Consider the following 13250-nt stretch of genomic DNA (forward strand, 5'->3'; position numbering starts at 1 on the left):
GGGGGGTTGTACTCTGTCATTGTGCGCATTGATGTGGGCTGCAGAGGATATATGTGGGGGATTATACGTCCCACCGCAGTGGGGTACACAGGTATCATTGTGTTTGCAGGTTTCAGGAGTGCAATGATGGGGAGAGCAGGGAGTATGGAAAGATCTCTATGTAATGGGCAACCACAAGTCCCAGCAAGCCACCTGATATCAGTATGAACATTTAGTGAAGGCTGGAACCAGGAGGAGCTACCAGAGGGTCCCAGTGCCACTACAAGTCCCAGCAAGCCATACATATCTGGAATGAGTTTTCTAATTTAGAGGGGGCTTCCAGTTTTAGGTGGGAGTTGCAGATCATGATGCAGAGGAACCACAAGTCCCAGCAGGCCCCCTTACATCAGCAGGAACATGACCAGGAGGAGCAGCCTGAGGGTCCCTGCCCCCTATCATGCTGTAGGTGGGGTCAGAGACAGATTTGGGACTTTGCTCCACCTCTGCTTGTTGTCAGTGACAGGCAGAGCCCCAGCACTCATCCCCCACATGACTCCCCAACAAGGGGGGCACATCACATGACCCCAGGCTGGAGGCCATTTTGAACCCCCCCCCCCCCCATAAAAGGTGTCCATGAGTCAGGGAGGGGGCGGAAGTGACGTCACCAAGGCGGAAGCAGAAGGATCCCCCCCCCCCCCCCTTAGGTTTTGGAGAGAAGGAAGATGGCGGCGAAGTCGGACGGCGTGTTGGGGGTCGGCTCCGGTTTCGCCCAGCTGCATAACCTGGACGAGGCGGCGGCGGTGGCGGCTGTGGGGGACGGCCGGGGAGGGGACGGGGACCCCGGGGAGAGCAGCTCCATCCACATCTGCCACTGCTGTAACACGTCGTCCTGCTACTGGGGCTGCCGCTCGGCCTGTCTGCGCGCCCTGCTGCGGAGGGTGAAGGGGCAGCCGGCACCGCCGCCCGCCGGGGCCACCGCGCCGCCGGGGGACCGGGCCTGGCTGGACTGCCTGTGGATCGTGCTGGCCCTGCTCGTCTTCTTCTGGGACGTGGGCACCGACGTGTGGCTGGCGGCGGACTACTACTCCCAGCGGGACTACGTCTGCTTCTCGCTGACGCTGGGCTTCGTGCTGGTGCCCTCCGTGCTGGTGCAGATCCTCAGCTTCAGGTGGTTCGCCCAGGATTACACCGGCGGGGGGCTGGGGGCGGTGGAGGGGCTGAGCAGCCGGGGACCCCCAATGATGGGCAACACTCATCATCACCACTACTACCACCGCCATCATCCCTACACCACGACCAGCCCCGGGGCCGACAGGTTCTGCCGCCTGTCCGTGTGGATCTGGCAGACGGTCATCCACGTCCTGCAGATGGGGCAAGTCTGGAGGTAAGAGAGGGCGGCTGCAGGGTAAAGCATGGGGAGCGGGGTGGTGCGCCGAGAGGAGCTGCTGCAGGGTACAGTACGGGGGAGCGGGGTGGTGCTCCGAGAAGGAGCTGCTGCAGGGTACAGTACGGGGGAGCGGGGTGGTGCGCCGAGAGGGCGGCTGCAGGGTAAAGCACAGGGAGTGGAGTGGTGCGCCGAGAAGGAGCTGCTGCAGGGTACAGTACGGGGGAGCGGGGTGGTGTGCCGAGAGGGCGGCCGCAGGGTAAAGCACGGGGAGCGGGATGGTGCGCCGAGAGGAGCTGCTGCAGGGTAAAGCACGGGGAGCGGTGTGGTGCGCCGAGAGAGAGCTGCTGCAGGGTAAAGCACGGGGAGCGGGGTGGTGCGCCGAGAGAGAGCTGCTGCAGGGTAAAGCACGGGGAGCGGGGTGGTGCGCCGAGAATGAGCTGCTGCAGGGTAAAGCACAGGGAGCGGGATGGTGCGCCGAGAAAGAGCTGCTGCAGTGCCAAGGATAAATGCTGGTGGCACTGGTTCTGTGCTGTGGAAAAAATACTGGTATGATGCAAAGGTAATTTTGTACTGGTGTGATGCTGGGAGTACTGGGTTAATAGACAGGTAATGTGGGGTGCACTGGATTAATGCAGGAGGACTGGTTTGGCACGGCTGGTTGGCTGTGGAGCGGTGCCCTCTGGGTGGACTGGTTGGCTGTGGAGCGGTGCTCTCTGGGTGGACTGGTTGGCTGTGGAGCGGTGCTCTCTGGGTGGACTGGTTGGCTGTGGAGCGGTGCTCTCTGGGTGGACTGGTTGGCTGTGGAGCGGTGCTCTCTGGGTGGACTGGTTGGCTGTGGAGCGGTGCTCTCTGGGTGGACTGGTTGGCTGTGGAGCGGTGCTCTCTGGGTGGACTGGTTGGCTGTGGAGCGGTGCTCTCTGGGTGGACTGGTTGGCTGTGGAGCGGTGCTCTCTGGGTGGACTGGTTGGCTGTGGAGCGGTGCTCTCTGCGTGGACTGGTTGGCTGTGGAGCGGTGCTCTCTGGGCGGACTGGTTGGCTGTGGAGCGGTGCTCTCTGGGCGGACTGGTTGGCTGTGGAGCGGTGCTCTCTGGGCGGACTGGTTGGCTGTGGAGCGGTGCTCTCTGGGCGGACTGGTTGGCTGTGGAGCGGTGCTCTCTGGGCGGACTGGTTGGCTGTGGAGCGGTGCTCTCTGGGCGGACTGGTTGGCTGTGGAGCGGTGCTCTCTGGCCGGACTGGTTGGTTGTATTCTGTGGATGGACTGGTTGGCTGTGGAGCGGCGCTCTCTGGGCGGACTAGTTGGCTGTGGAGCGGCTCTCTCTGGGCGGAATGGTTGGCTGTGGCGTGTTCTCTGGTTGGCTGTGGCACGCCGCTCTCTGGCCAGACTGGTTGGCTGTATTCTCTGGGCGGACTGGTTGGTTGTGGTGCTTTCTCTGGCCGGACTGGTTGGCTGTGGAGCGCTGCTCTCTGGCCGGACTGGTTGGTTGTGGAGCGGCGCTCTCTGGCCGGACTGGTTGGCTGTATTCTCTGGGTGGACTGGTTTCCCTGTGGCACGCTGCTCTCTGGCCGGACTGGTTGGTTGTATTCTCTGGGCGGACTGGTTGGCTGTGGCGTGCCGCTCTGGCCGGACTGGTTGGCTATATTCTCTGGGCGGACTGGTTGGCTGTATTCTCTGGGCGGACTGGTTGGTTGTGGCGCGTTCTCTGGGTGGACTGGTTGGCTGTGTAGTGGTGCTCTCTGGGTGGACTGGTTGGCTGTGGCGCGCCGCTCTCTGGCCGGACTGGTTGGTTGTATTCTCTGGCCGGACTGGTTGGCTGTGGCGCGCCGCTCTCTGGCCGGACTGGTTGGCTGTATTCTCTGGGCGGACTGGTTGGCTGTATTCTCTGGGCGGACTGGTTGGTTGTGGCGCGTTCTCTGGGTGGACTGGTTGGCTGTGTAGTGGCGCTCTGTGGGTGGACTGGTTGGCTGTGGTGCGCCGCTCTCTGGGCGGACTGGTTGGCTGTATTCTCTGGGTGGACTGGTTGGCTGTGGTGCGCCGCTCTCTGGGCGGACTGGTTGGCTGTGGTGCGCCGCTCTCTGGGCGGACTGGTTGGCTGTGGAGCGGTGCTCTCTGGGCGGACTGGTTGGCTGTGGAGCGGTGCTCTCTGGGTGGACTGGTTGGCTGTGGAGCGGTGCTCTCTGGCTGGACTGGTTGGCTGTGGAGCGGTGCTCTCTGGCCGGACTGGTTGGCTGTGGAGCGGTGCTCTCTGGGTGGACTGGTTGGCTGTGGACCGGTGCTCTCTGGGCAGACTGGTTGGTTGTATTCTCTGGGTGGACTGGTTGGCTGTGCCGCGCCGCTCTCTGGCCGGACTGGTTGGTTGTATTCTCTGGGCGGACTGGTTGGTTGTGGCGCGTTCTCTGGGTGGACCGGTTTGTCTCTTACTGGGAGCTGCCAGGGATGGCGTCTGGTCCTGTGCCAGCTGCTGGTGATGTGAGGACACCGTGTGTGTGAGGTGCAGGAACTGCTGCACTTGTAGTGATGGGTTAATGCTCCGCTGTGGGGGGAGATGGTGAGCTCTGGCTCCTGCACTGACAGTGTGGGGGCTTCATCTTCTCACCTGACAATGCTACTGGGAAGGAAGGTGCAGTGATAAAGCTCAGGGGCACAGATCGGGGCTGTGCAGAGATCCCTGATTAGGAACTATGGGGGGACGCGGGGTGGGATCCTTCCATCGGCGGAGGCTGCGGTGGAGGATGCCCTGGGACTATGGCTGTTGTCTGCTGATCTGTGCAGCACAGGATGGTTTCTTGTACTGGTGTTACTATGAATGGTGCCCTCTTCCTGTAAATGTGCCAGGAACGACGCTGGTGATGGGGGAGGGGGTAATAAGAGAACCTACATGTGGACAGGAGGGTGGTGCATGCACAGGGATCCTCCTTTAGTGGGGGGCACAGGGATCCTGCATGTCTGGTTGCAGTAGTGGGGGGCACAGGGATCCTGCTTTTTGCAGCAGTGTGATTGCATGTGATTTTGCAGGCGTGTGGTGCCCGGGATCCTGTACAGTGCGATGATTCGCGGCTCCGGCGGATGCTGATGTGTGATACAGATGATTCCACTGCTGATATTCCTACAGCGCTGCTTAGTGTCTGGATAATATTCCATTAACCTTCATCCATGAGAAATACGGCCCTCGCCGGCTGGAAGAAGCTGGGCCACAGTTATAACCTTCCCCTGCCATTCTCCGAGGTGGTGATCACACAGCAGGAGACGCTGCAGCTTCAGACCTGTCTGTTACACACCTAGATGTGCATCCAGGGTCTATAGATCTATCAAAGACGGGGGGCCGGGGTCCTGTCCTCGCAGGGGGGACCTGAATCCTGGGAATGTGAGGGGAAACTGGTGCAATGTCAGCAGCGATGCTGGGAGTGTTTGTCAGGCAGGTCAGGTATTGTGTAGGCGCTTAAAGCTGTCCCCAGCCCACGGTGCTGAGCTGCAGTCAGTACATCCACAGCCTGATCCGCAGACACCAGACTGGGAGCAGGTTCTGTACCAGGTTCTGTAGTCAGGTGCTGAACCACACTCCAAACTGGGGGAACTGAACCACACGCCTATACTGGGAGCCGTCCGTAGTCAGGTGCTGAACCACACTCCTATACTGGGAGCCGTCCGTAGTCAGGTGCTGAACCACACTCCTATACTGGGAGCCGTCCGTAGTCAGGTGCTGAACCACACTCCTATACTGGGAGCCGTCCGTAGTCAGGTGCTGAACCACGCTCCTATACTGGGAGCCGTCCGTAGTCAGGTGCTGAACCACGCTCCTATACTGGGAGCCGTCCGTAGTCAGGTGCCGAACCACGCTCCTATACTGGGAGCCGTCCGTAGTCAGGTGCTGAACCACGCTCCTATACTGGGAGCCGTCCGTAGTCAGGTGCTGAACCACACTCCTATACTGGGAGCCGTCCGTAGTCAGGTGCTGAACCACGCTCCTATACTGGGAGCTGTCCGTAGTCAGGTGCTGAACCACTCTCCTATACTGGGAGCCGTCAGTAGTCAGGTGCTGAACCACGCTCCTATACTGGGAGCCGTCCGTAGTCAGGTGCTGAACCACTCTCCTATACTGGGAGCCGTCAGTAGTCAGGTGCTGAACCACGCTCCTATACTGGGAGCTGTCCGTAGTCAGGTGCTGAAGCACACTCCTATACTGGGAGCCGTCTGTAGTCAGGTGCTGAACCACGCTCCTATACTGGGAGCCGTCCGTAGTCAGGTGCTGAACCACGCTCCTATACTGGGAGCCGTCCGTAGTCAGGTGCTGAACCACACTCCAAACTGGGAACTGAACCACACTCCTATACTGGGAGCTGTCCGTAGTCAGGTGCTGAACCACGCTCCTATACTGGGAGCTGTCCGTAGTCAGGTGCTGAACCACGCTCCTATACTGGGAGCTGTCCGTAATCAGGTGCTGAACCACGCTCCTATACTGGGAGCTGTCCGTAGTCAGGTTCTAAACCACACTCCAAACTGGGAACTGAACCACACTCCTATACTGGGAGCTGTCCGTAGTCAGGTGCTGAACCACGCTCCTATACTGGGAGCTGTCCGTAGTCAGGTGCTGAACCACGCTCCTATACTGGGAGCTGTCCGTAATCAGGTGCTGAACCACGCTCCTATACTGGGAGCTGTCCGTAGTCAGGTGCTGAACCACGCTCCTATACTGGGAGCCGTCCGTAGTCAGGTGCTGAACCACTCTCCTATACTGGGAGCCGTCAGTAGTCAGGTGCTGAACCACATTCCTATACTGGGAGCTGTCCGTAGTCAGGTGCTGAACCACACTCCTATACTGGGAGCCGTCCGTAGTCAGGTGCTGAACCACACTCCTATACTGGGAGCCGTCAGTAGTCAGGTGCTGAACCACATTCCTATACTGGGAGCTGTCCGTAGTCAGGTGCTGAACCACACTCCTATACTGGGAGCCGTCCGTAGTCAGGTGCTGAACCACGCTCCTATACTGGGAGCCGTCCGTAGTCAGGTGCTGAACCACACTCCTATACTGGGAGCCGTCCGTAGTCAGGTGCTGAGCCACGCTCCTATACTGGGAGCTGTCCGTAGTCAGGTTCTGAACCACACTCCAAACTGGGAACTGAACCACACTCCTATACTGGGAGCTGTCCGTAGTCAGGTGCTGAACCACGCTCCTATACTGGGAGCTGTCCGTAGTCAGGTGCTGAACCACGCTCCTATACTGGGAGCTGTCCGTAATCAGGTGCTGAACCACGCTCCTATACTGGGAGCTGTCCGTAGTCAGGTGCTGAACCACGCTCCTATACTGGGAGCCGTCCGTAGTCAGGTGCTGAACCACGCTCCTATACTGGGAGCCGTCCGTAGTCAGGTGCTGAACCACGCTTCTATACTGGGAGCTGTCCGTAGTCAGGTGCTGAACCACACTCCAAACTGGGAACTGAACCACGCTCCTATACTGGGAGCCGTCCGTAGTCAGGTGCTGAACCTTGCTCCTATACTGGGAGTTGTCCGTAGTCAGGTGCTGAACCACGCTCCTATACTGGGAGCCGTCCGTAGTCAGGTGCTGAACCACACTCCAAACTGGGAACTGAACCACGCTCCTATACTGGTAGCTGTCATTAGTCAGGTGCTGAACCACTCTCCTATACTGGGAGCCGTCTGTAGTCAGGTGCTGAACCACTCTCCTATACTGGGAGCTGTCCGTAGTCAGGTGCTGAACCACACTGCTATACTGGGAGCCGTCCGTAGGCAGGTGCTGAACCACACTCCAAACTGGGAACCGAACCACACTCCTATACTGGGAGCCGTCCGTAGTCAGGTGCTGAACCAAGCTCCTATACTGGGAGCCGTCCGTAGTCAGGTGCTGAACCACACTCCAAACTGGGAACTGAACCACACTCCTATACTGGGATACTGGGAGCTGTCCGTAGTGAGGTGCTGAACCACGCTCCTATATGGAAGCTGTCCGTAGTCAGGTGCTGATCCACGCTCCTATACTGGGAGCTGTCCGTAGTCAGGTGCTGAACCAAGCTCCTATACTGGGAGCTGTCCGTAGTCAGGTGCTGAACCACACTCCAAACTGGGATCTGAACCACACTCCTATACTGGGATACTGGAAGCCGTCCGTAGTCAGGTGCTGAACCACACTCCAAACTGGGGGAACTGAACCACGCTCCTATACTGGGAGCCGTCCGTAGTCAGGTGCTGAACCACGCTCCTATACTGGGAGCCGTCCGTAGTCAGGTGCTGAACCACGCTCCTATACTGGGAGTCGTCCGTAGTCAGGTGCTGAACCACGCTCCTATACTGGGAGCTGTCCGTAGTCAGGTGCTGAACCACACTCCTATACTGGGAGCTGTCCGTAGTCAGGTTCTGAACCACGCTCCTATACTGGGAGCCGTCCGTAGTCAGGTGCTGAACCACGCTCCTATACTGGGAGCTGTCCGTAGTCAGGTGCTGAACCAAGCTCCTATACTGGGAGCTGTCCGTAGTCAGGTGCTGAACCACACTCCAAACTGGGATCTGAACCACACTCCTATACTGGGATACTGGGAGCCGTCCGTAGTCAGGTGCTGAACCACACTCCAAACTGGGGGAACTGAACCACGCTCCTATACTGGGAGCCGTCCTTAGTTGCTGAACCACGCTCCTATACTGGGAGCCGTCCGTAGTCAGGTGCTGAACCACTCTCCTATACTGGGAGTCATCCGTAGTCAGGTGCTGAACCACGCTCCTATACTGGGAGCTGTCCGTAGTCAGGTTCTGAACCACGCTCCTATACTGGGAGCCGTCCGTAGTCAGGTGCTGAACCAAGCTCCTATACAGGGAGCCGTCCGTAGTCAGGTGCTGAACCACACTCCAAACTGGGGGAACTGAACCACGCTCCTATACTGGGAGTCATCCGTAGTCAGGTGCTGAACCACGCTCCTCTACTGGGAGCTGTCCGTAGTCAGGTGCTGAACCACGCTCCTATACTGGGAGCTGTCCGTAGTCAGGTTCTGAACCACGCTCCTATACTGGGAGCCGTCCGTAGTCAGGTGCTGAACCACCCTCCTATACTGGGAGCTGTCCGTAGTCAGGTTCTGAACCACGCTCCTATACTGGGAGCTGTCCGTAGTCAGGTTCTGAACCACACTCCAAACTGGGGGAACTGAACCACACTCCTATACTGGGAGCCGTCGGTAGTCAGGTGCTGAACCACACTCCAAACTGGGAACTGAACCACGCTCCTATACTGGGAGCTGTCCGTAGTCAGGTGCTGAACCACGCTCCTATACTGGGAGCTGTCCGTAGTCAGGTGCTGAACCACACTCCAAACTGGGAACTGAACCACACTCCTATACTGGGAGCTGTCCGTAGTCAGGTGCTGAACCACGCTCCTATACTGGGAGCTGTCCGTAGTCAGGTGCTGAACCACACTCCAAACTGGAAGCTGTCCGTAGTCAGGTGCTGAACCACACTCCAAACTGGGAACTGAACCACGCTCCTATACTGGGAGCTGTCCGTAGTCAGGTGCTGAACCACGCTCCTATACTGGGAGCTGTCCGTAGTCAGGTGCTGAACCACGCTCCTATACTGGGAGCCGTCCATAGTCAGGTGCTGAACCACGCTCCTATACTGGGAGCCGTCCGTAGTCAGGTGCTGAACCACGCTCCTATACTGGGAGCCGTCCGTAGTCAGGTGCTGCACCACACTCCAAACTGGGATCTGAACCACACTCCTATACTGGGATACTGGGAGCCGTCCGTAGTCAGGTGCTGAACCACACTCCAAACTGGGGGAACTGAACCACGCTCCTATACTGGGAGCCGTCCGTAGTCAGGTGCAGAACCACACTCCAAACTGGGGGAACTGAACCACGCTCCTATACTGGGAGCCGTCCGTAGTCAGGTGCTGAACCACACTCCAAACTGGGGGAACTGAACCACGCTCCTATACTGGGAGCCGTCAGTAGTCAGGTGCTGAACCACGCTCCTATACTGGGAGCCGTCCGTAGTCAGGTGCTGAACCACTCTCCTATACTGGGAGCCGTCAGTAGTCAGGTGCTGAACCACGCTCCTATACTGGGAGCTGTCCGTAGTCAGGTGCTGAAGCACGCTCCTATACTGGGAGCCGTCTGTAGTCAGGTGCTGAACCACACTCCTATACTGGGAGCCGTCCGTAGTCAGGTGCTGAACCACACTCCAAACTGGGAACTGAACCACGCTCCTATACTGGGAGCTGTCCGTAGTCAGGTGCTGAAGCACGCTCCTATACTGGGAGCCGTCCGTAGTCAGGTGCTGAACCACACTCCTATACTGGGAGCCGTCCGTAGTCAGGTGCTGAACCACACTCCAAACTGGGAACTGAACCACACTCCTATACTGGGAGCTGTCCGTAGTCAGGTGCTGAACCACGCTCCTATACTGGGAGCTGTCCGTAGTCAGGTGCTGAACCACGCTCCTATACTGGGAGCTGTCCGTAATCAGGTGCTGAACCACGCTCCTATACTGGGAGCTGTCCGTAGTCAGGTTCTAAACCACACTCCAAACTGGGAACTGAACCACACTCCTATACTGGGAGCTGTCCGTAGTCAGGTGCTGAACCACGCTCCTATACTGGGAGCTGTCCGTAGTCAGGTGCTGAACCACGCTCCTATACTGGGAGCTGTCCGTAATCAGGTGCTGAACCACGCTCCTATACTGGGAGCTGTCCGTAGTCAGGTGCTGAACCACGCTCCTATACTGGGAGCCGTCCGTAGTCAGGTGCTGAACCACTCTCCTATACTGGGAGCCGTCAGTAGTCAGGTGCTGAACCACATTCCTATAATGGGAGCTGTCCGTAGTCAGGTGCTGAACCACACTCCTATACTGGGAGCCGTCCGTAGTCAGGTGCTGAACCACACTCCTATACTGGGAGCCGTCAGTAGTCAGGTGCTGAACCACATTCCTATACTGGGAGCTGTCCGTAGTCAGGTGCTGAACCACACTCCTATACTGGGAGCCGTCCGTAGTCAGGTGCTGAACCACGCTCCTATACTGGGAGCCGTCCGTAGTCAGGTGCTGAACCACACTCCTATACTGGGAGCCGTCCGTAGTCAGGTGCTGAGCCACGCTCCTATACTGGGAGCTGTCCGTAGTCAGGTTCTGAACCACACTCCAAACTGGGAACTGAACCACACTCCTATACTGGGAGCTGTCCGTAGTCAGGTGCTGAACCACGCTCCTATACTGGGAGCTGTCCGTAGTCAGGTGCTGAACCACGCTCCTATACTGGGAGCTGTCCGTAATCAGGTGCTGAACCACGCTCCTATACTGGGAGCTGTCCGTAGTCAGGTGCTGAACCACGCTCCTATACTGGGAGCCGTCCGTAGTCAGGTGCTGAACCACGCTCCTATACTGGGAGCCGTCCGTAGTCAGGTGCTGAACCACGCTTCTATACTGGGAGCTGTCCGTAGTCAGGTGCTGAACCACACTCCAAACTGGGAACTGAACCACGCTCCTATACTGGGAGCCGTCCGTAGTCAGGTGCTGAACCTTGCTCCTATACTGGGAGTTGTCCGTAGTCAGGTGCTGAACCACGCTCCTATACTGGGAGCCGTCCGTAGTCAGGTGCTGAACCACACTCCAAACTGGGAACTGAACCACGCTCCTATACTGGTAGCTGTCATTAGTCAGGTGCTGAACCACTCTCCTATACTGGGAGCCGTCTGTAGTCAGGTGCTGAACCACTCTCCTATACTGGGAGCTGTCCGTAGTCAGGTGCTGAACCACACTGCTATACTGGGAGCCGTCCGTAGGCAGGTGCTGAACCACACTCCAAACTGGGAACCGAACCACACTCCTATACTGGGAGCCGTCCGTAGTCAGGTGCTGAACCACACTCCAAACTGGGAACTGAACCACACTCCTATACTGGGATACTGGGAGCTGTCCGTAGTGAGGTGCTGAACCACGCTCCTATATGGGAGCTGTCCGTAGTCAGGTGCTGATCCACGCTCCTATACTGGGAGCTGTCCGTAGTCAGGTGCTGAACCAAGCTCCTATACTGGGAGCTGTCCGTAGTCAGGTGCTGAACCACACTCCAAACTGGGATCTGAACCACACTCCTATACTGGGATACTGGAAGCCGTCCGTAGTCAGGTGCTGAACCACACTCCAAACTGGGGGAACTGAACCACGCTCCTATACTGGGAGCCGTCCGTAGTCAGGTGCTGAACCACGCTCCTATACTGGGAGCCGTCCGTAGTCAGGTGCTGAACCACGCTCCTATACTGGGAGTCGTCCGTAGTCAGGTGCTGAACCACGCTCCTATACTGGGAGCTGTCCGTAGTCAGGTGCTGAACCACACTCCTATACTGGGAGCTGTCCGTAGTCAGGTTCTGAGCCACGCTCCTATACTGGGAGCCGTCCGTAGTCAGGTGCTGAACCACGCTCCTATACTGGGAGCTGTCCGTAGTCAGGTGCTGAACCAAGCTCCTATACTGGGAGCTGTCCGTAGTCAGGTGCTGAACCACACTCCAAACTGGGATCTGAACCACACTCCTATACTGGGATACTGGGAGCCGTCCGTAGTCAGGTGCTGAACCACACTCCAAACTGGGGGAACTGAACCACGCTCCTATACTGGGAGCCGTCCTTAGTTGCTGAACCACGCTCCTATACTGGGAGCCGTCCGTAGTCAGGTGCTGAACCACTCTCCTATACTGGGAGTCATCCGTAGTCAGGTGCTGAACCACGCTCCTATACTGGGAGCTGTCCGTAGTCAGGTTCTGAACCACGCTCCTATACTGGGAGCCGTCCGTAGTCAGGTGCTGAACCACGCTCCTATACTGGGAGCTGTCCGTAGTCAGGTGCTGAACCAAGCTCCTATACAGGGAGCCGTCCGTAGTCAGGTGCTGAACCACACTCCAAACTGGGGGAACTGAACCACGCTCCTATACTGGGAGTCATCCGTAGTCAGGTGCTGAACCACGCTCCTCTACTGGGAGCTGTCCGTAGTCAGGTTCTGAACCACGCTCCTATACTGGGAGCCGTCCGTAGTCAGGTGCTGAACCACCCTCCTATACTGGGAGCTGTCCGTAGTCAGGTTCTGAACCACGCTCCTATACTGGGAGCTGTCCGTAGTCAGGTTCTGAACCACACTCCAAACTGGGGGAACTGAACCACACTCCTATACTGGGAGCCGTCGGTAGTCAGGTGCTGAACCACACTCCAAACTGGGAACTGAACCACGCTCCTATACTGGGAGCTGTCCGTAGTCAGGTGCTGAACCACGCTCCTATACTGGGAGCTGTCCGTAGTCAGGTGCTGAACCACACTCCAAACTGGGAACTGAACCACACTCCTATACTGGGAGCTGTCCGTAGTCAGGTGCTGAACCACGCTCCTATACTGGGAGCTGTCCGTAGTCAGGTGCTGAACCACACTCCAAACTGGAAGCTGTCCGTAGTCAGGTGCTGAACCACACTCCAAACTGGGAACTGAACCACACTCCTATACTGGGATACTGGGAGCCGTCCTTAGTCAGGTGCTGAACCACGCTCCTATACTGGGAGCTGTCCGTAGTCAGGTGCTGAACCACGCTCCTATACTGGGAGCTGTCCGTAGTCAGGTGCTGAACCACGCTCCTATACTGGGAGCCGTCCATAGTCAGGTGCTGAACCACGCTCCTATACTGGGAGCCGTCCGTAGTCAGGTGCTGAACCACGCTCCTATACTGGGAGCCGTCCGTAGTCAGGTGCTGCACCACACTCCAAACTGGGATCTGAACCACACTCCTATACTGGGATACTGGGAGCCGTCCGTAGTCAGGTGCTGAACCACACTCCAAACTGGGGGAACTGAACCACGCTCCTATACTGGGAGCCGTCCGTAGTCAGGTGCTGAACCACACTCCAAACTGGGGGAA

General features: G+C 58.0%; 1 protein-coding gene across 1 annotated transcript in view; it reads left to right on the plus strand.

The window, feature by feature from the left end:
- Window positions 1-644: 644 nt before the first annotated feature.
- The window catches only part of XKR6 (XK related 6), a 333931-nt gene continuing 321325 nt past the window's right edge, over window positions 645-13250 (plus strand). The window contains exon 1 of the mRNA XM_077291713.1: window positions 645-1363. Coding sequence (XP_077147828.1) covers window positions 702-1363 — 662 coding nt within the window. The 5' untranslated portion in view covers window positions 645-701. The remainder of the gene's footprint in view (window positions 1364-13250) is intronic.

This window comes from Ranitomeya variabilis, chromosome 2, assembly GCF_051348905.1.
Source record: "Ranitomeya variabilis isolate aRanVar5 chromosome 2, aRanVar5.hap1, whole genome shotgun sequence".
Classification (NCBI taxonomy): Eukaryota; Metazoa; Chordata; class Amphibia; order Anura; family Dendrobatidae; genus Ranitomeya; species Ranitomeya variabilis.